This window comes from Calonectris borealis, chromosome 15, assembly GCF_964195595.1.
Source record: "Calonectris borealis chromosome 15, bCalBor7.hap1.2, whole genome shotgun sequence".
NCBI lineage: Eukaryota > Metazoa > Chordata > Aves > Procellariiformes > Procellariidae > Calonectris > Calonectris borealis.
The window spans coordinates 18,788,895-18,810,639 of NC_134326.1; the positions used below are offsets into that span (position 1 = coordinate 18,788,895).

Here is a 21,745-nt window from a genome sequence, read left to right on the forward strand (position 1 = left end):
TCCCGGCAGCTGCTGGGGTTGCCTGGGAGCAACGCGACGGCCCCGCCGCCCCGAGCCCTCCCCGGAGCCCTGAAACCAGCCCCTTCTGGACCCCAGACCGGGCTTCCCGCTGTAATGATGCTGCAAGATGGACGAATACCATGGCACAACGCGCTCTGCGAGAGCTGGGCAAAGCCGAGAGTCGCGATAATAGATAGGAAACTGGAACAGTTATCGATCAAGCCATGAGCTGGGGGGCTGCGGTGGCCGGTGGGAGCACAGCCCGGGGGGCAGCGGGATGTCTCTCCCCGGAGCTCCCCAGCAGCAGCATCCCGTGAAACGCAGGCAGAGCTGGAGGCAGCAGTGATGCAAGCCCCTCCTACACGCTGGCACGGGGAAAAATAAGCATCAGACACAGCTTCAAAAATCAAATGTGGTCACAGCCGCTGAAAATCTGTCATTATCTGCAGTGCAGTATTTTTTCCCAGGGGTGTTTACGCAGCAGACAAGGTCAGCAGCGTCTGCTCTATAGGAGCCTGTAGCAGCTCTGGCCTCGGGAGAGGAGCTTTTTGTATTCCACTTTCCTATCTGTTAACTATTATTGCTTTACACGTGACTCTTGGCTTTGCCTGGAGTAAGATATGTAGATAGCTGGTAAAGCCATTTCAGAAAACTGAGCAACACTGTCATCTTCTGAAAGATGGGGCACTCAGAAACACGGTGGTGTTTAAAATACGCACAGCGCTTGAATTGCTTGAATGATACAGCTCACTGGAGGTGTACGGCAGGGTGCTCGGGAATGGGGCAGTTTGGCTGCGCAGAGCTGAGGATGCCTGCGCCGGCGGTGGGTGAGGGCAGGCCGGGGAAGCATCTCTCCAGCAGAGATGATCTGAGGGTTACGTGGGTGCATGGGAAGGTGGAGGCACAGACCGGGGAGCCATCGCTGCGGCAGTGCCTGGGGAGGAGAAGCAGATGGCAGCATTTATCCGGGCCAAGCAGAGATCTGCTGCTACTCGGGATAAGGGATGGAGAGCCCATGCCGTGCAGTAAATGGGGAAGATTTAGATACCTCCTGCTTGGAGAGAGGCTGAAGGTGGTGTCTCGATGCCAGGCCTGAGCCACCACACAGCCAAAGCTGTCCCCAGTGATAAGAGCGGAGCAGGAGCCGGGGTGGAGGCCGATTCGGGCAGATCAGGAGCTCGCAGGCAGCAGCAGGCAGCAGCCGTCAGCCTGCCCTGCCCTGCCTTGGGGCTGTGCAAGAACCACAGTAAAGACAGGCAAGTGCATGCCTGCTCCCATGAGGAGATAAGGAATTGGGAGTGTATTGTCTTAAGCATCAATGCTAATGCAATCTTAATAATTATTCAGTCAACGGTAATTGTTTACAGAGGAATAATTTGCAGTGCTCATAAATAACTGTGGTTAGACTGCAAATTTAGTGTATCAAAAGTAAGCAGTAGACATGTATGACATACTCAGGGTTATCTGGTTTGCAGATGAGTCCTTAATGTATTATAAATTTCACGTGTTCAACATGAAAACACCATGGGGTTTTCTCTTATATTGTGAATCTACATAAATTAGTAGTAGTTATAGAAATACCTTGTGTTCCAGCCAGCTCTGCCACAGCACCACTGGCTACTGCGTACAATCATTTTAGCCCAGAGCGATGCCACTCTCCTGCCAGCCTTTGCCGGGTGCTCCCCAGATTGCAAACCCCACTTATCATCCAGCATCAGCGATGCTTCAACCCAGGCACGGAGATTTTGAAAACCACATGGAATTAGCGGCTGGTAAATGGCTTGGGCAATCACAGAGCAAATTCACTGTAGAGGAAGGACTAGTCCTAGTTCTCCCAAATGACCCTTCTGAAAGTGGTCAGTGCATTTCACTGCAGCCTTCTAAAACACACTTTAAGCTATTAGACGAAGAACAGTGTGTGGGAAACGAGGTCGAGGAGATTCCTGTAAAGTGAAATCAGATGCTGAGGAGCCTGCCGTCATGGGGGGAGAAGGAGCGAATCTTTGAATAGCTGAGAAAGCACCTCTTGTGCAAATATTTTGTTCTTGAGCAAACATTTTCTAAAATCTGCCTAAACCAGTCAGGCAGGGGCTGGGGAGGGAAGCGGCACCGATGGGCCCCTTGTGATGCTGCAAACTGCCCTGTGGAGCAGCCTGGCTCCTGCTCGCATGCGGTCACATCACACTCACCCTGTGTGACACTGCCACACAGCAGAACCCCTGGTCTCCTCCGGGTTGGGGTGGTTACTGCCCATGGCAGCTCCACTTTTTCTCTTCTGCTTGGGCAAGGCCCCTCTGAAGGGATCCTCTGCCTTGGTGGGACTATTGTGTCATCCTCCCAGTAGCCATCTTGAGAGCTGGGAATTAAGAAAACACGTGATAATTTAGAGTTTTGTAACTCCATATTGTTTGCGTAGCACTCGGATCATGTGGAAGCTTGCTTGTTGACAGGGCAAAGCAAAATCCATTTTGTAAGTCATTTGCTGAGTCCAAGGGGCTCTGTGCCGAGGTGCTGGAGCACGTGTGCCAGCCAGCTAGAGCGTGGTATGGCTGTGCTCTGCCCAAAGCCCTGGACTTACACTCCCGCCTGCCTGCCATCCACCCTGGAGCAGCTGGAGCCAGTGATCGTGTCCATCAGGGCCATGTCCCACTGGACTGACGGCATCTGGGAAAAAATTATCTTTGGCAACTCTTGAAAAGACTCTTGACTCATTTCAGCCTTGCTGCTCTCTCAGCAGTGCATTTACCCACGGAGCAGTACTGAGGATGGCCCAGTGCAAGGCTCACTTGAAACCACATTAATTTACGGGACTTAGAGCTCTTAGGGGCAGTTGTGGCCATCACTTCCCCGTTCCTGGCAGTGGTGTGTGAACTTTTCCCCTCTTAAGCAGGGCAGGGTGGACAAGCACTCACCATGATTATTTTTCAGGCAGTCATGTTTGTGGTAGGAATCCCGTAAAAGAGATGGAACCAGGGTGCCTGTAGCACACATATGAGGATTGGGATAAGCCCCCCAAAACACATCTGCTCAAGTGGAGTCAGCTTTCTCAAGACCATCCACCACACACCAAGGACTTAAGTAATTTTACCTGGTGCAATGTCACTCCGGTTAGGTAAAATGCACCACTTCAGCCCTGCGAGCTAGCAGGGCACCGGCATGCACTTCCACCGCAGCTCTGCAGCAGGAGCAGATGCATTGAGGCTTCCTGCAGAGCTCTGCACCGAGCAGCAGCACCCATGCCTTGGGGCAGCACCACCCCGTCCTGTTCCCTGGCCCTTCAGCCTTTGGGTCAGGACACAGTGGGTCAGGGCAGGCAGGCAGGCATCAGAGCAAGGAAAGACAAGGGATCTTGCCAGAGAAGGGACGGGATGTCTGATGGCACGCAAGCGCCCAGGGGACGGGCTCAAACCCATCTCTGCGGCTTAAAACCGCCTCTCCCGGAGCAGCCTTTGCCAGAGATTTCTCAGAAACACTGCCCTCCGGGCGGATTTGGCTGTTCCCACCCGGGAACCACCCCACAAGGCCGGGAATCCTCACAGCGTAGGTTCTTCTCCCATCCTGCCTGAAACCGCTGGATATTTCGGTTTCCATCACTAGATGGTGCAGGAGACAGGCGCAGCGCGCGGCGGGGCTGGGGCTCCGCCTGCTCCCATGCCCCTGCACCCCAGGCACCCCATCTGCCCCTATGCACCCCACCACCCCCATGCTTCTGCACTCCAGGCACCCCATGCACCCCCATCTGCCCCTATGCACCCCACCACCCCCATGCTTCTGCACCCCAGGCTCCCCATGCAACCCCATCTGCCCCTATGCACCCCAGGCACCCCATCTGCCCCTATGCACCTCATATACCCCATGCACCCCCATCTGTCCTTATGCACACCAGCACCCCCATGCATTCCCAGGCACCCCGACACATCCCATATAGCCCCATGCACCTCAGGCATCCACAGGCACCCCCATTTACCACTATCTGCCCCATGCATCCCATACATTCCTCTGCACATCGTGCACACCGCCCCCCCATATGTTTGGAAACACCCTGGAACGGTGCCTGGGGAGCTGGGAGTCTCCATCCTGAGGATGGACTAGACACCTCCCGGGAGTGAGGCGGGTGGCTGGTGCTGCCTGGGGACAGGAGCAGGGATCGGGTGGCCTCCTGAGGTCCCCTCCAGCTGCCTTTTCCAATGACGGTGCTCAGTGTCCCTCGGGTGAGCCCCAGCACCGCTGCCCCATGGTGCCAGCAGCTTGTGTTTGCTCTATGTCAAGCAGCTCCAGGAGGACAGACATCCGCCACTTGCCTCCCAGCAGGGTTATGAAGTGAAGAACTAAGGTGTTTCTTCAAAAAAAAAAAAGTTATTTTCATTAATAAAGCTAAAGGCCTGAAGCGTGCTTGAGCAGCGTCTTTGCACAGCAAGAGAGCGACCCTGTGCACATTAACTGCCCAAAGCAGCAGCGCTGGCTGCAGCCCAGGCCCTCCCCACCTGCTCTCCCTGCACGAAGGAACTGCTTTAGGACTATGTAAAAATTCAAAATATTTAAATTTCCCAGTGAGAGAAGCTGCTCCCGGGCTGGGGGAGCTCTGTGGGTGTCTCCTGGCAGCCTGTGCTTTCCTGGGGAGAAACAGAGAGGCAAAATAATTTGCAGATAAGCGCCCTTACTGTCAGGAGCAGTTTCGTCTGTTTTATTATACGTGTGGGGAAGATTTTTTCCCCTAAAGTAATTAAAATAGCCTCTTTCACCCATGAGAAAGGGAGGAGAAGGAACTTTTCCAAAGAGCCTCTTTTCCTCTACCTCCCCTCCTATGGCACAAGGACTTTTATCCTAATACAAATGGACCAGCTGAGATTTTTTTAAGGTCCCTGGGGCAGCCATCCAGTAACAAAAGCAAAGTTAAACAACTCCAAACAAAAGCAGCAGAAGAAAGGGGGTGTGGTGGTAGAAATAATGCCCGGCTAAGTAGGAAACTTAAATGATGATACATGGAAAAAGTTGGAACAATTATAACTTGAATCAGTTTGGCCCTGGTCCCACCTCATTTAGTTAATAAACGGTGCCCTTCATCATGTTTGATCTTACGTGTCGTTTTTTCCAAAGCAGCGAGGAGCCCGGAGGAGGCTCCCGGGGTTGGGCAGGTCAGACGGCGGCTGCTGCGTGGGCCAGGGCTGCCATGGGGACAGTGGGGGGTCTCGGAGGGGCCCCAGCACTGCCCGGGTGCCCTGTGTCCCCCTCTTTGGTCTCACACCCGGGGATCGCCCCGTGGAGCTCAGCCGTGGGACTGGAGCCTCACCGCAGCAGTGCCCAGGGCAGAGGGGCCGGGGGTCTCAGTGGCTATAACATATAAACACATCGACATATGCATCCATTCAAGGGTGAATGGAAAATCACTAACTGGGGAGAGAGTCATAAGCATCTTAATTATTTGAATATGTGCACTAATTAGCCATGGAGTTACATGGACCCAAACTATATGAAAATTTTTCATACCACATGTGGATCCTCAAAAAGGCTTTGTCTTTTTAAATATTTTTAGGTACATACAAGCAACAATTTCCATATACGAACACTTTCCAAATAAAACCGTTTAGATTAAATATCTGTTGGAGGCACTTAACTCACATTACTTCTGACCTTCCCACATACCATGAATCGAATAACCAATCGAATATTAAAACCAGACCTATCGGGATTTAGCTACATAAGCAAACACCCCTCTATCCTACAGCTGCTAAGCCCCAGCAAGCCTGCCCTCACCCTCCTGATCCCCTGCGCTCCTACCGCCCAGCGGGTTTCTGAGGTTTGAGGGTCAATGATGGGGTGGGATGGGGCTTTTGGGACCAGCTTTGCCCCCACCGTGCCAGTGTCGCAGCTCCGGGCTCCCAGTGCTGGCTTAGGGGAACAAGCCGGAGCAGTGCCACAGCCGGTGCCGTGCAGGGGCATTTTCAGGAGCCCTGTTTGCTTACGGCTGTACCATGGTTCACATCATCCTGGGGGAGAAGGGTGTTTTCCAGCCTGGGTGCTGCCCGGACCCTCCCACAGTGACGGGGCAGGTGACATCCCCAGCCCCGCAGAGCTGTGGCTCCTGGTCTGGCGAGAGCCTGGGCCAGCAGGTGGGAGAAGGTACCCTTGGGGCAGCACCGTGGCTAGTTAAACACTGCTAATAAACCTAATTCATTGGCCTTATGCAGGGGCAGACGCAGTAAAGCTCTGGACCATCCCAGGAGGAGCTGGGTCACACCGGTGGAGACCAGCCAGGCACCCATGGGTGTTCACGTAACAGGCAGAGACACAATGGCCCTTCCCATCTCTGCGCCCGATGGGACTCAGGGTCCCAGGAAAGTCTCAGGAGTTAAAAAAACAAACCCACACCCTCCAAAACCACAGACCAAACCTCAAACAAGGCTCTCAACGCACAATGCTGTGAGAAGTGCAGCTCTCTGTCTCCGAGATGCTTTTTAAAGTTTATCCAGTGTCCTCCTTATCGGGATGCTGAGGACCCCCACGCATACGGGTACTGCCACGGGAGACCCAGCCAGGGACCAGGCAAAGGCCAAGCTAAGTAACGTGAGACATAAAACCGACAATACAATTTTATTTTGTATTTCATACAAACGGCTCCCTCCCCACGTTTTACAGAGTTAAATAGCATTACCCAGTGACACAGGGGGCTCACTCGCGGCTCCTACAAATCCGGTAACGTGAATGAAGTGGCCTCAAGCCAGGAACCCCAGGACGGGGTTGTGTGAGGCAGCTCCAGCTTTAGGCTCCTCGGGGGGATCAAATGAGTTGATTACTCCTAAGAAAGGGTATCACGAGACAACCGTGTGGAAAAATTTATTTGTGGGAACTTGGTTTCAAATTAAAAGAAAAGCCCCATGCCCAGTGCTGTACTGGTGCAGCAGCCCGGTGACACGACCAAGGATGCCCCTCCAGCCGCCCTCTCAGTCAGGCGTTCAGAATGAGAGCAATGAAACAATTTATGTATTTCAAAGCTGTTCCCTGTGCCAGGGCTGCAAGACGCCTGGCATCCCCGCAGGACACAACCGCTGCGCAGGGCACAAGAGCTGCAGAGAGTGAGATACAGCCCCAGCTGGCAGCTGTGACCGTCTGCCACGGAAAATGGGAGAAGCCCCCTGGGGCCATTCGTGTCATGAGTTTTCCATTGCTCAGCTGAGCTGGATTCAGTCCTGGGTTGGGGTGACGCCTGAACTTTCAAGCTACAGGCACCGGAGCTCAGCCCAGCAACGCGCGAGGTTAATGGAGGAATTCAGAACAAATGTTTCCGACAATGGCAAACTAACAAGTTCCAAGCAGAGGCCTGCAAACAAGCAGCAGTTACACTTCCCACCTCGTTATTGTTAGTCTGTTCATCATTTACAGTTGTCCCAAGTATTTCCCTTCAGATGGTCCAACCTACTGACCAAGGCTATGCAAATACAAGAAAAACAAGGCTCAGCGATGTGATAATATTTTCCACGTGTTTCTTGTACTTTAATAATTAAAAATCCTGATGGCAGAAGGAGGGGGAGGTGGATATTCTGCTGCTAGGAGGAACGCGCAGGGCCAGCATCCCTCCGGCTGCGAGGTGGTACCCAGCCGGGATGCACGCTTGGGCAGCCCAGCCCTGCCAGAGGCTGCCGGGCACAAGGCAGGAGCTGCTTAAATCCCTGTAAGGCACCACACAAAAAGGTCTAAATGTGGCCCTATACATCCTAAAATCCTTCTTCCCTCTGGGGTGCAGAACCTATAGGAAGAAATTGCATGCCCGACCCCAGCTGGGTAATGCTCGAGTCCCAGATTTCTCAGACCCCTGTTATAGAGAGCCAGAAGGGAAGGAGTGCTTTGGCCATCTCCCCATCTCTTATTTTCCTTTTCCACAGAAGGGAAGCAAGCACAGACATTTCTTTTTCTTCCCCACATCCTCCCTCTCTCAAGAGAGGAGGAGGAAGGAGGCTGTCGCAAAGCAGAAGTAACCTCGTGGCACCAAACACACGGCTCCGACCACCATGGGCGGTGGCATCCAGCAGCTGGGTGACTAAACTCTCTCTCCTCCAAACACTAACGTGAAAAAAACACATTTCTCCAACAAAGCAACATCCCAAGATCCTCAAAAATATTTATCCGTCAAATAAAGTGGACAATGGACCTGGCTAAAAGCGCAGCCTTGGGGTACGGGTATAAATCCGAACCCGCTGCCTCTGGACTTGGGGCTCACAGCTGGGCTTGCCCCCGCGCCAGTTACTTCCTCAGTGCCTGGAGGGATTTCATCGCCACCCCCCCGCTGTGGGGCAGGCCCAGATGGCGCCAGTCTGGGGATCTAGAAGTAAAAGGACTACAAAAATATAGCAAAAGCTGGGGAAGGGTCAGAAGGGCCAAAGCAAGGACAGTCGTGGGGCAGGAGCGCGGGAGGTGGGAATAGCTGAGGTGGGCTCCGGGCTATTTCAGTGTCCTTTAAAGGTGCTGCTCGGGGGATTAGATGACAGAGAACAACTGAATTAGGAGTGAAAGAAGGAAGAAAAAAGCCTCGTCACACACACAGTGTGGAGATCTCTCGGGGAACTTGGATCGGTCCGTGTCAGCCTCAAACTGCAGAGCCCTGATCCAGGGAATTTACCAGCAATAATTGTTTTAAGAGACCGCGCTTCCTCGGCACATCTGCTGGGATGGGGCTGAGCTGGGGACCCCGACCCACTGGTACCGCGTCCCAGACTCCTCAGGGGGTCGGTTTTTAATCACCGGGGCAGCCGGAGGGCAAGAGATTAAGGGCAAGATATAGGAGTCAGCTTCTTTTGTTAAAGTGCCTTATTTTCTTTGAGCTTTTAAAACATCTTCCTGGCTTTTTCAGAAGAGGGAAGCAAAAAAAAAAAAAAAAAGGAATACTGGTTTTATATGAAAGAGAGTAGAGAATTAATCAATATTTACACAGATCTCGGATAAGGTTATGGCACAGACTAATAACCCAACACAGCAACCCAAAAAGCAGAGTGTCAAAAAGAAGGGAAAAACCTGTTCGTATGCTTTCAACACCATCCCCTGGAGATCCCAAGTGTAAACGGTTTTATCTAGGAAAAGGCATTTTAACTTGGGCTTTGGTAATCGGGGTTGATTACAGCCACATTGCGCAGCCGGCGGGGAGGACGTGGGTGGGCGCGCGGCCGCCCGACCTCTCCAGAGCACAGCCTGGGTTTAGACAAGTTCAACTTTAGCGTTTGGATAAACAGCCACCACGTCATATCCCTCGGGGGGCTTAACCCTCTCCTTCGCGTGCGTCTCGCAGTACAGCTGCTCTTCGATGAAGAAATACCCTCTCTGCTTCAGGTTGAGGCCACAATCGTCGCACATGAAGCACTCGGGGTGGTAGAGCTTGTCGCGAGCTTTGACGATCGTGCCCCTGGTGAGAGATGGGGAGAGCTCGGGTGAGATGGAGAAACAATGAGCATAAACAGCTTTTCCTGCTGCCTCGAGTAAAACGGAGTAAGTGAAGGAAAGCGGCATGCAGGGGCACGTAAGGGTGTTATCGTGGTTTCCCATCCCAACATCTCAGCCCACCCAAAGCTGCCACCCCGATCCAGGCGCGGCTCCGCATGCTTCTGCGGGAAGGGATGCTCCGTTCCCGTTTGTCCACAGCCCCCTGCAGCACCGCTCCGCGGCTCGATGCAAAGCAGGCTCTCGAATACCTGCGCTCAGCCTGGATCTGAGCACGGGGAGCCAGCACCCTCCCAGCGCCGCTGGCAGGGCCGGGGCTGCGCACGTGCAGGCACCACGGCTTTTGGAGCAGAGACCCTCAGCTCACAGCACCAGCAAGAACGTGGTTACGGGCATTTGCAGAGCAGACTCTCAGCCAGCAAATGTGGCTTGAGCAGAACATAAATTACAACAGAACATAAATTACAATTAAGCAGAAAAACAAACAAGCAGAAAAACACCTATATTCTCTGAAATCAGAACCAACATCCATCCGTCGGAGAGTAACTCTTCAACAAACAAACAAAAATAATCCGCAGACCTCTTCTACTTGACCCTCGAAGCGTTTCCCCCTGCATAAGGCAGTGAAAGGGTGCCAGCACCGCCGGTGCTATTCATAGTCCCCAGGCAGTTACTATGATAAGCAGGGCAGAAACCATCCCATGAATCATCCCCGTTTTGCTGCAAGATTCCCTTAAAAGGGGTAATCCAAACCACATTCCTCAATTCCAGGTTTATGTATGGTTAGCAAAAACCAGAAAGGGATTCAAGGTATTCTGCTATGAAAGCAAGGTATTCCGCTATAAATTCTAACCCGCACGTCTGGTAGGACCCGACCCAGCCACGTCCCTGCGTTACCATCCCCACCGAACCGGAGGCTCCGGCAAGATGTGACACTCACACGATCCCGTTCCCGCAGCGGGTGCACTCGGGGAGCATCTGCAGCCCGGACATGGCACCACCGAGCTTTGACACCGGGGACTTGATGTTTCGGGGGTTGCTCAGTTTGTCGAGTTTTTCACCTGCCAAGAATTTTAAACAGACACAGATTGAAGAATTGTCCTCTTGGGGCTTTTTTTTATTTTTCCTTTTTTTCCTTCCTTCTTTTTTTTTCTTAAGGAGTCAGATGGGTCTCTGCCTGACACAGCAGAACTTGCAACTGCTCGTCCTAATGAAGCACGGATGGTAGCAGAAGCCCTTGGCTGCATCAGCAGATGACTATCCACGTGTTGTGATAGCACCAGCTCAGTATATGTACCTTGTCAAAAGGCAAAGCAGCCTTATTCTAGAAATGAGAGATGAATTTGGCTGCAATACCATTTAGTAAGTTAAGAAATATAAATAGCAAAAATCTCAGAAAAGCTCCAGAAAGAAGAGGTTCTATTACACCAACATTTCAGATGCACTTGGTAGATCCACCATCAGGCAAGGAGACAAAGATGAAGCCTTTTGGACGATTAGGCAAATGAAAACAAACAATATCAGAATTACATGCATTTTTCTTCCTAGAACTCTCATTTAATCTCAAATAATCTAAAATAAAACATTGTGATAGAAGATAAAGTCTTCTGGGGCACCAAGCCTCCTTTCATAAAGGTCCAACAACAGGAAAGGAAACAATGAAAACTTTGTGTGTATGAACAATATCATGGCAAAGTTTTCAGTGTTGCAGCCCCCCTCCCTTCAGGTCATCTATCATCTGCCCTCGCGCTTCGGACAACGCAAACATGCTTGTTGCCAACCACTGGGACACTTAAAAGCCTCCAGTATTTACTGCATGGTTTTTCATGGCTCACAACGGACTGGTCTTTTGGGTATATATTGATCTGTGGTTCCTTCGTGACGGCCTAAGGTTATAGAAAGGAAAAGCTCATGAAAAAGGACAATATGTTTTACTCCATCAGCTGATAAGAGTTTGGAAAAGAAGCAGAAATGCTCTTGGATGAACAAGCCATTCTTCAGCGTTTGGGCTGCCTACGCTCCCTGAGCTTCCAGGGTATTTCAGCGCATGGTCAATCTTAAATGTGTGCTTAAAGCCCACGATGCCCAGGAGGTCTCAGCAGGGGCCCAGGCACTTTCTGACCCAGGTGTCCGTACACGCTGTACTGGTTTTGGAAACATCCACTTGGATCTTGCTCTGAAGTGCCCACCACGGCCCCAGGAACATCTCTGCCTTTCCTAAAGTGAATTGTTAGGACCTGGAAGCGGTGCATCATCACAGTGGTCGCTCACTGATCCTGTGCAGGTTCACGCGTGTTGAAGGACATTGCTCGGCAGAGCTTCCTTCCACAGAAAGACCCCCGTCCCCGTCCGGTATGTCTCCGGAGCGCCTGCTGTCCTGGGCTCGGCTGGGGAGGAGGGAGCACGCCTGACCCTATCCCCCCGGCGTCACCCTGGGGATGCGCAGGCACCCAGGCACCCTCGCACAGCAGACCCCATCTCCAGCCGTGGCTCCGATCCAGAGACCAATGCTGCCAACCGTCCCAGCCAAGTGAATAAAACCAAAAGAATTAATTTCCCACCAAACCACGCTTTCCCGAGATATAATATAGTGTTTGGAGATGTTGAGAGCCTCGGTACGTGCGAGTCTGCCTGCCCAGGAGCGGACCGGGGCTGCTCCGCCCCAGGGGTCCTCCGAGCACTCGGCTGGCTCCAGCCGAGCTCTCCCGTCGAGTCCTTCCGCTGCCTTGCTGGGAATAAATCGAAACAACTGCTCAAGCTGTTGGCTTCTCCCAGCGTGAGATACGGCGTGCTTGGACTAGACACGCTCATCTGCCAACATTTAACAGTTAAGCTGTCACTGTCTCTCAGACAGAGCACTTGGATAAGCTGCTTAAAAGAGAGGGGGGGGGGGGGAAAGAGATTTTACAGCAAAATGAGCCCTGCAGAGAGGGCTGCTTCCCATCTTCCCAAACGATGGATCATTTCCTTCTATTTACCAGCCCACAGTCTCATCGTAATTTATGGTCGTCAGCAAGGCAGTGAGATGCTTTAACTCCACAATCTTAACCATCGCCATCCCCGTTTGTGGCTGCAGCGCTCGTCCTCCCCGCACCAAGGGCGCCTACGGAGACGACTGCTGCGATTCCTCCAGCCTCCACCAGACCCTCAGCACGAAGCATTGCTTCTTACAGGCATGGGATGGGGCTGGCGGTGCTGAAGAAAATACAGCTTCCAGTAGAAACACCTTCCATATAAAACAGGTCATTGCCTGAGACACCCAGCTCCTCAGGAGAGGAGATCTTGACTTTAAAAGGACAATCCACAGCAGGTTCACACAGGGCAGAAATGTGTCATTTTAAGCTTAAGGAAATTTTAGGCTTAAGGAAAAAGGAGCAGGGGTGGAAGTTAGGGTAAAACAACCTAGCAGGAACACTCATGGGGATTTCAACCATGCTGAAACATCACAGAGCTTATGCCAGGAGAGATACTTTTCACTTAATTTCTCATCCCTTACGAAATAAACACTGATAGCATCGTAACAGCTGAGGCACGAGCAAGACCGTGCCTGCAGCCAGCCGCACGCCCCCTCTGCCCGCTGCACAGCGCAGCCGAGAGGGACAGGGTGGGTGGCAGAGCCCCGGGAGGTGACCGCTCCAGCCTGCCGCCACGCTGGCTGGTACCCGTCAGCAGCGTCTCAGCCCCAGGCTCCAAACCCAGGGTGCTGCATCAGCGATGGGCTGGCACCGAGACATTGCCGGGGCGAGCAGAGGTCCAGGACTGGCTGGGACAGTCCCAGGGTCCAGGGACTGTCCTGGCACCTCTTTGTCCTCCCCTTCCCCCCAGCCCACACCCTTTATCTTTCTCCCTTCTTCCCAAAGGGCAGCCCTGGGTTTCTCCCACCCCAAGGCCGTGGGATGCGAGGGGAGGCAGGAGCAAAACAGCCAAGCTTCAGTTTTGTTCCCTTTTCGTGGCACAGAGAAGGGAGGAAGGCAGCAGCATTATTAATTGGGATTAATACAGGTGCTTCCTATTTGCTTCCTCCTAACGAGGAGACCTAGGGGTGCAGCAGACGCCTCACTGGGAAGCTGCTTGTGCTTGCTCTCGGAGAAGGACCTGAAGGTACATCTGGAACTTGTAATCCACATCGGTTTTCCTGCCAGTCAAGGAGGGGCTGTGATATTTACACCCAGTACTTCCAAGGCTGATCCCATTTCAGGTTTTGTGGACATGCCTAAGTACTACTGAGAAAACTAAAACTGGTGGAAACTCTTGATGCTCAGAAGTTACCTGCGATCGTGCTTCTTGAGAAGCAAGAAACAATATCCTTCTAGTCAAAGAATAGGGTTCTCCGTCACTTTATATACCCAGAAACTGAAGTGCAACAGCCTGACTCGCTACCTCTTGCAGCTTCATAATGAGATTTGCAGTAGTTGGTATTTTCCCATAAAATCTAAGTTCCTGGATGCACATGATCGGAGTATGAGGCTCTTGGAAGGAAGCAGAAAGAAGAATCTTGCCCTAATGTTTGTAAAGTGAAGCCTGAAAGTTTGAACTTAAAAGTCCCCATGGACTTAAGGTTGAAAGGCAAATAAAAAGAAGCTGAAATGTATAGTTTCGGGATCTTATTATTTAATGCTCAGATTTGGCTCCTGCCCGTGTTAACGACGGAGGCAGGAAGCTGTGACAGACCTGAGAAGTGAGCCAAGAGCTCCTGATCTCTATCCCGGTGTTGCTGAGGAGCATCCCACGTCCTTATGCAAATGCCATTTACTCAAACAGGTCTACAATTCTCCACCGGTGATCTTACAAAACTGCTTTAGGCCATCACATTTCATAAACCATCTCAGGAAAACAGCTGCCATGCAGAAGCTGTTTGCAAATCCAACTTTGACATGATGCTCAAGTCAGCCACAACATCTGGTAAGCCCCCAGATGCTGGCCTGAGCATCTGAATCCCTGGTTTGAAACCTGCCATCTGGGTGTTCCCCCTCCCAGGGTGCTTGGACCCTGCCCCATGTTGAGCTGAGCTGCCTCAGCACCGAGGCGATGTGCAGTAAAATGACAGAGCAGAAGAGTTTGCAAACCCACCCCATCAGCTCTTGCAGACAGGTCCTTTTAGAGGCTCTTCAAGCTTCTGGACCTCAGCAAGGGAAGGAGAAGGAGGCTAAGCCTGCAACAGCAGCTTGGTGGGTGTGGGGCCATGGAACGGGGTGCAGAGGGACCGAATGACGGTTGAAGCCCCGCAGCAGTGCAGTGCCACAGCCCCGGTCGTGGGGAGGTGTAGGGCACTCGTTGGGACACGCTATGGGTGCCAACCTCCTTACCGTTCTCGCCAGCCTCCAACATGCCCTGCAAGTATCGGAAGGATCCGGACTGCTTAGGCTCCGAAACGGGCTTTTCATAATCCTGAAGCATCTTGTAGACATCTGACTCCACATCAATCCCGTTTCTGTTCCGTGGAAGAGACTTCAAGGGGTCCAGGCTGTTTTAAAGAAAAGAAAGAAAGGCTCAAGTCAAACATAAAGAGCAATTGTCAGCTCATCAGGGAGGTACTGAAACCTCCCCATTCCCACAGATTCAATTAAACACCTCTCTGTTCCCATGCCTTCCTCTGCCTGGAGGTACGCCTGTCCCAGGAACAGCCATTGAACCAGGGAAGTCAAACTCGTTCCCTGTTCGGCTGGATTGGGCAACACAGCTCGGGCTGGCCCAGTTACCAGATGCCTTCAGGAAAGAGGGCAGCTGCTTACAAGCGCTGTAAATTGCTCTGCCACACATGGAATTTATTGAAAAAAAATGGGTGAAACAATGCATTTCATTAATTACGTAGGGCCAGGGGACCCACCCACCCCTCATTCCGCTGTTAGGGCATCCGGCACCGGGAGAGCGTGTGCTGCTGCCAGGAACAGGCATGACAGCAAATCCCCTTACCATCCACAAACGCCTCTTCTGAAGTTAGCGTTTCTGTAGGTGACTGCATTAAAAGATCCATTTGCCAGACACAGCCCACAGCTTAAATGAGAAAACCACCCCACGGGGCTGCACAGCACCGAGGACAGGACACGAGAGCAGCCCCCAACCACGCGCCGACCGTCAGCATCCAGACCTGAAGCTGCTCCTTGTCCTTACGCAGCACAATTGCGGTACAAGAGACAACAAATAGTAATTTAAACCATTATTCCAGTTCATTCAATACATCAAAACATGGCAAGTGTAGTTTAGAATCAAAAATATTTCAGGTAGATGTTTAAGTGTCCTGCTGAGTAGAGACGAATTCAAGTGCTGTTGCGCTTCGCGGAGGCCCCAAAGCGCAGCACAGCTTCGTGGGAAGGGGCTCCTCTTCGTTTTTAAGGAGAAGGTCATCAAGGTCATTACAAAACCAATAAAAATAGCAAGAGTCCTGAACCCCATCAGACAGCTAAACACATTTTAGCCATGAACTGACTCATTTTCTCCACCAGCATTATATTCATGCCCACTTAAAAAAAAAAAAAAGGAAGGAATAAAATTCACTTTCAAACAAACAAAGAAAAAAAAACCCAAACAAAATTCACTTTCCAAGAAAAGCCAAAACTCTGTTTTCTGGGAGCAACCCGCCAGCTTCTCCCACGGCTCTGATGGCTGCGACCTCTCGAGACGAGGGGCAGAAGTGCCGCTGCCAGGGCTCGGGGCTGCCGGGGCAGCTGAGGACCCATCCCCGCGACTCCGGGCCAGCCCAAACGCTCCACGTGTGCCCCGAGTGCCTATCTGCCCTGCTACAGCCCTCTCCTACATCAGTTCACAGGTTTTCAATGAAAAAGGGCAGGTTTTGACCAGTCCAGCCTGATGAAGCACAAATTCAAAGAGAACGCACTTCTGACCCAGTTCTACTCAAACACCCAAGCTAATCCCCTGGCTTTTGGCTCACACGCAGATAACATCAGATTTTGTTCTCCGTATTTTTTTGTGCGGTTCTCTTCTTTCCAACTTCATTAACTTTCCTGGAGCAGCACAGGGAATAAGCTGGCTCGCAGCGTCACTGAAATATGAATTTGTGCAGGCACAGAGTTCCCGAGCTGAAAAGAAACTCTTTTTGCTCTTTGTATTTGATACAGATATTACTTTCTTGCAGAATATTTTACCAGTCTGGAGGAGCATAAATCATCAGCAGCGTAAGCCATGCAAAAGCATCACAGTCCACAACCTGGCCTGTCTCAAGCTCCGGGTTATCCACCCAAACCGTTCTTGGCTATACAAAAGCTTTTTCTTTCCTACGAGCATTATTTATTTCCCAGCCTCCCCGACAGCTGCATTGAGCAGATCTTACATTTATAAACATCCCAAGTTTACTGGGGTTAATTTTCTCTGCGGATACCTCCAGCTCCCAGGCCAAGTGTTTGCTCCGGGGTCTGTGGAAGTGTGATCCCCCCTCCTAGGAAGGCAAACCCCTTCCATCCTGCCTTGAACATATACTTTGAAAAACCAGGACACTAACGTCTGTGACACTCCGTGGCATTAATCTCAGCCTGGGGACTGGACCTGATGCCGCTAATCTACCTACCCCCATCGGCAATAAAAGGATCTTGCGTGGATCTGGAACACCAGCACCTTCACCCATCTCCAAGATAAACGGTTGAACACTGCTTCAGCATCACAAGCTTAAATTCAGTGTTGCAGTTGCTACATACATACACGTGGCCATTTTATTCAGAACTTGGCATCTCCAAACCCTTTTTTTTTCCCCTTTCCTTCCCCCGCCCCCCGACTAATGGAGCAGGAGCTGAACCCGGCATCTCTGGAGCTCCTGGAGCACCACAGCCTCAACGTGCACCCCTGAAACCCAGTTTGCATGAACAGCAGCGGGACCCAGAGCGCGAGCCGTGCTCTCGTCCTACCTCTGGGCAGGAGCGATGTGCAGCCCGCTCAGCTGGCCCGGCAGAGCCGACTCGGAGCCGCTGTTAGCGTAGAGCCGGGTGGGATGGTGGTGCTGCACGTTCAGCATCTGCTTGTTGTCCATGGGGTTGCCACCAGCCCCGTGGGGCATCGGCCTCCTGCTCTGGGCAGGCCCATTATCCTAGAAGAGAAGAAAAAGCAGAAAAACTTGAGATTTATAGTTCTTAGTACGATACAGATGGAAAGGCTGTGTTGGGATGTGCAGTTTGCAGTAATAATATTTTATATGTACTATGGAAAACAGAGATATGCAGCAGGAAAAGGAAAACTCAGGCTTGACCTGCAGTTAAATCTTGCTGAATCTGTGCAGCTCTCATTGGTCTCCAACCAAATGAACTTGTCTGTTTCTCCACAATGAGCCGCTGCCAAGTATTCTGCATTTATTCTCCTGTAAAAGCATATTTGTTATTTCCGCAAAAGAAAGGCTGCGAGTCTGCTTCTCATTTCACGTTACATCACTCCGAGAGCACTTATCGCTCTCCTGACCTTGGGGCAATCACTGCTGATTTACATTAGTAAAACGATAAAACCCAAGCTCTGCAGCTACACAACCAGGTTGGGCAAGACCTGAAGCCCAGGGGCCAACCCTGGTATCTTCACTTACTTGCAGCTACCCTCGTCCACAAAGATCCGTGTTCGTTTCGGGAGGTTTTCTCCCCAAAGAAGATCAGTCATTTACAGAGTGAGAAATGCATTGGTCAAGGGTTTAGCTCGGTATTCGTATTTTCACTAGCTTTTTACTTGCCAAGGCAAACTACGGAAATCTGTTTGTCGTATGACCTCAAGTCAGGAACTCAGATGCCATTAAAACGCAAGTTTTCCATATTATTTTCCCTACATAAAACATTACCTATGTGTTTTTCCAAGGCTTTGTTAGTCAGCCCCGCGCACACCCATAAATCCAACAGTACCTACCGCTAATCTTGTCGCAAGCCACCTGAGCCAGGCTTTACCCGCTAACGCTCAGCCTGGGGAGCGACCAGCAGCCCCTTCCCCAGAGAGGGGCTAATTCCAGCTATCGGGAAAAGCAGCAGGAAGCCAGACACAGCCTAAGGACACGCGCCGGCTCCTGCTATTTCCAGCCGTGCGAGTTAGAAACATGCCCGTACCGACGGAAGAAAGAGATGCTTGTACAAGAGGCTGTAATCTGTTTAATCTGGTTTAATCTGTTTCAGGGCAGATCCCCAGCGATGCTGCCTTGCACCAGCTTTTCAGTAGACTGAAGCTGATGCAAAACCAAGCAGAAAAAGAAAACACTGTCCTGTGAACAAATAACAAAGTGCATATTGCGGGGCTCTAATACAAAGCTTACTTTTGACTAAAATAATCCAATAAATACTAATTGAAAACAAATGTCTATCACTGGTGCGTAGCAGAAAACACTGGTGCTCCCAAGCCTTGTAAAAATGAACAGCTAAGAAAAATAAAAACCAGATCCTGCTAGAAAAAGATCTTGAAAGTCCAATTCTTCAGTTGTTCTTAAGGCAAAACTCCCATTGATAAAAACCGGGCTTAATTAAGAACTGTAAGATGGTGCCTTTGAGGTTTTTTTTCTGCCACCAGCTGAAAAACTGCAGACTCCAGCAAGCTCCCGGCAATTCCACCGCCTCGAAAGCCCCGACAGCCACCCTGAGCCCTCTCGGCACCGCTCCTGCCACACCGTGCATGCACACACACGTGGGGAGAACTGCTTCCAACATAATAACTTCAAATTATCTATTAAAAAAGGAATTTCGCTGCCAGGAATAATATAATTTTAACTGTTCCTCAATTTATATTCTTTAAAAAAAATTACAAGCAGGCTATGTGTTTCCAATTCCCAGATTTACATTATGATTTCAAGGGGAATAAAGAAAACACTTTCAACCGTGACACAGAGAGGAAAAGAAGGATCATAAACATTTCGGGGAAAAAAGCAATGGCCCAGGCTGCCTGGCAGGCCAGAGTTAGGCTTTTAAAAAGCCATTATCGTTAATTATCTGTGCATCGGGGCCCAGATGTGCACTCGGCCCGAGGGAAGCGGTGGCTGGAGCCTCTGCCTGCGGAGGAGAGGGCAGGGTCCTCTGTCCTTCTCTCCTCTGGCCTCACGGGCTCCTGCGCACCAGGGACACCCAGACCCTTCGCCGAGGAGCACGGGGCTGGCGGCTATTTCTAGAATGAAAACCTCCTCCATCCAAGGGCCTAGAGACCATAATCTCCACCAACTTGCTTTAATCTGAGGTAGTTTGTAAAGCGCTGGCCATTCGTTCCCGTTAAGCTCAATCATTTGCACATCAAGAGCAAAACGTTGCTATAAAGCTAAAACTTATTGCTTGGACATTCTCCAAAAGGCACGAAAGCCCAGTGATGGAAACGGGGTGTTTCAGAGCCCTCCCTCCACTGCCGAGCTGCTCGGTGTCCCCGGTCACCACCGGCTGCCCGTCCCCGCGGGAGGAGGATGCTCGTGGTGGTGGCAGCTCACCCTTACGTCTGCTCAGCCGTGTTATAAAGCCACCGGTGACCCAGCAGCATCCATAGGGATCAACGGGCTCCTCCTGACGGACACCGGAGCACTCCTGCTACCCCAACACCTACCAGACCAGGACCACGGAGGTGAAGCAATGGATGTCCCTCGGCCTTTTCCACCAAGTTCTCTGCAGGCTTTGGAGAGCTGTGCTTCACGTCAGGGGCAGCTAATGGCTTTGTGGGAAACACACAGAAAGCATTTACCCCTCTGAGGGCACACCAGTCTTTGCCTTCCTTATTGCTCTCAGTTTCCCTGCTACACAACTTTCCTATTGCACAAAAAGCTGTTCCCGGGACTGAGCTCAGTCTCCTTTTTCTCATCTCAAAGGCTGTTTTGGCATTTTCCCGTGAGACCTCTGCAAGGCTTCGCATTGTGCAAACCGCTCATGCATTCGTTCTCAGAAACCTAGAACCAGATGGATTTCTTTCCAGTTCTCAAATTCAAGATCAGAAAAAATTTCCTCCCTTCGGGACTTAATTTGCTTTTCTCTGCTGGCTTTTTTCCTTGCTTTTTATGGCTTCTCTTAAATTAAGAAGGTTTGCAAACCCTTCCTAAGAGCTGGCCTGCAAAGTTTCACCGCAGAGAACTCTTTTAGCCTACGAAACAGAAACTTGCAATCTGTTTTCTCACGCTGGCTTTCTAGGACCATCAATTCCGAAGTGTAACCAACCTCCGGACACAGAGCATTTGGAGCTCCTGGAGCCCAGGCCTCCCCACTCCTGGCAAACATGAGTCACAGAGCCATCCCACATCAGATAAACGCGAGGCAGAGCTGGAAAGGAGCTGTTTGAAGTCCCAGCCCCAGGGAGCAGGTGGGGTTTGGGGTGGTTTTGTGTGCGGCTGCAGCACCGATGCAGCACGATGTGCAGCGAGTGCCCTTGGCCAGTGCCCAGCCAGACCGACCGCCTCTGGAGATCCCCAGCCTGTCCCTTGCCACCAGGGGAAGGAATGAGCAGAGGAAAAGGGATTATCTGGAGGAGAATGAGCCACTGCAAACAGAAAAAGACAACCTGCAGCAAGCACCTGCCTTGTCCACCCCTTGCATGGCCTCAAACCACCTCCTCCTCCTCAAGATGCATTTATCAGCGTTGCATGAACACAGCCCATGCCTTATCACGTACAGGTAAGGGCTGACCCTTACTGATACAGTATTTATATCCCGAGGAACTATTTCCAGCAGAAGGAAAACGCAACACGGCGTACGGGAGCGTTTCTCTTGGCAGGAGGCGCAGGAAGCGGGGCAGTTGTGCATACACGGCTGTGGCAGGAGCCGCGCTGGCAGCAAGCAGCGCCTTGCCGCGAGCTGCCGCAGGGATATAAAGTGCCCATCAGGCACTTTGGGTTGGCTGTTGTGCCTGAGCTGCTCCATTTCTTTCCACTGTCCCTCGGACACTGACAGCCAGATGCCACCGCCTTTGCTTGCCCTGAGCGGTACCTCACTCTATACAGAGTCTCAAGCATGTTCTTGGGTGCCACTATTTATTAAGACAGAAGAAAAGAGAAATTTAACCGGTTTTCGGATGCCTGGCTCTTGTCCCCACCACACAATGCACCAGAGAGCATGAAAGGAACGATTTTCCTTTTATATTTAAGGGAAAAATGCTGAATGACAGGTTTCTTGGATTTAATCCTGAGAATTCCTCAAAGAGCCAGAAATAGGGAGAGCTTTTTTCCTTCCTTTTTCTACAAGCACTTATTCAATTTCTAGCAAGTCCCTCTGTTCCATGCCTGCTTATTAGCAAATCTCTTTCCCCCTATATCAGCTGAAGGTATTTCCTTTAGCTACAGCGTGACGCCCGGACACAGCCAGCGGAGCAAGGAGCACAATCAGCACAGTAATGAAGCTCAAATGCTTTTCGCAGGACATGTCGTATCCAATTTCAGGAAACATATAGGGGA

General features: G+C 51.3%; 1 protein-coding gene across 1 annotated transcript in view; it reads right to left on the bottom strand.

Annotated features, from left to right (window-relative positions):
• Nucleotides 1–6,565: 6,565 nt before the first annotated feature.
• The window catches only part of PDLIM4 (PDZ and LIM domain 4), a 54,492-nt gene continuing 39,312 nt past the window's right edge, over nucleotides 6,566–21,745 (bottom strand). Inside the window, exons 4-7 of the mRNA XM_075164532.1 lie at nucleotides 17,283–17,461; nucleotides 14,733–14,890; nucleotides 10,367–10,487; nucleotides 6,566–9,391 (exon numbers count right to left, since the gene is read on the bottom strand). Of these exons, the coding sequence (XP_075020633.1) occupies nucleotides 9,187–9,391; nucleotides 10,367–10,487; nucleotides 14,733–14,890; nucleotides 17,283–17,461 (663 nt within the window). The 3' untranslated portion in view covers nucleotides 6,566–9,186. The remainder of the gene's footprint in view (nucleotides 9,392–10,366; nucleotides 10,488–14,732; nucleotides 14,891–17,282; nucleotides 17,462–21,745) is intronic.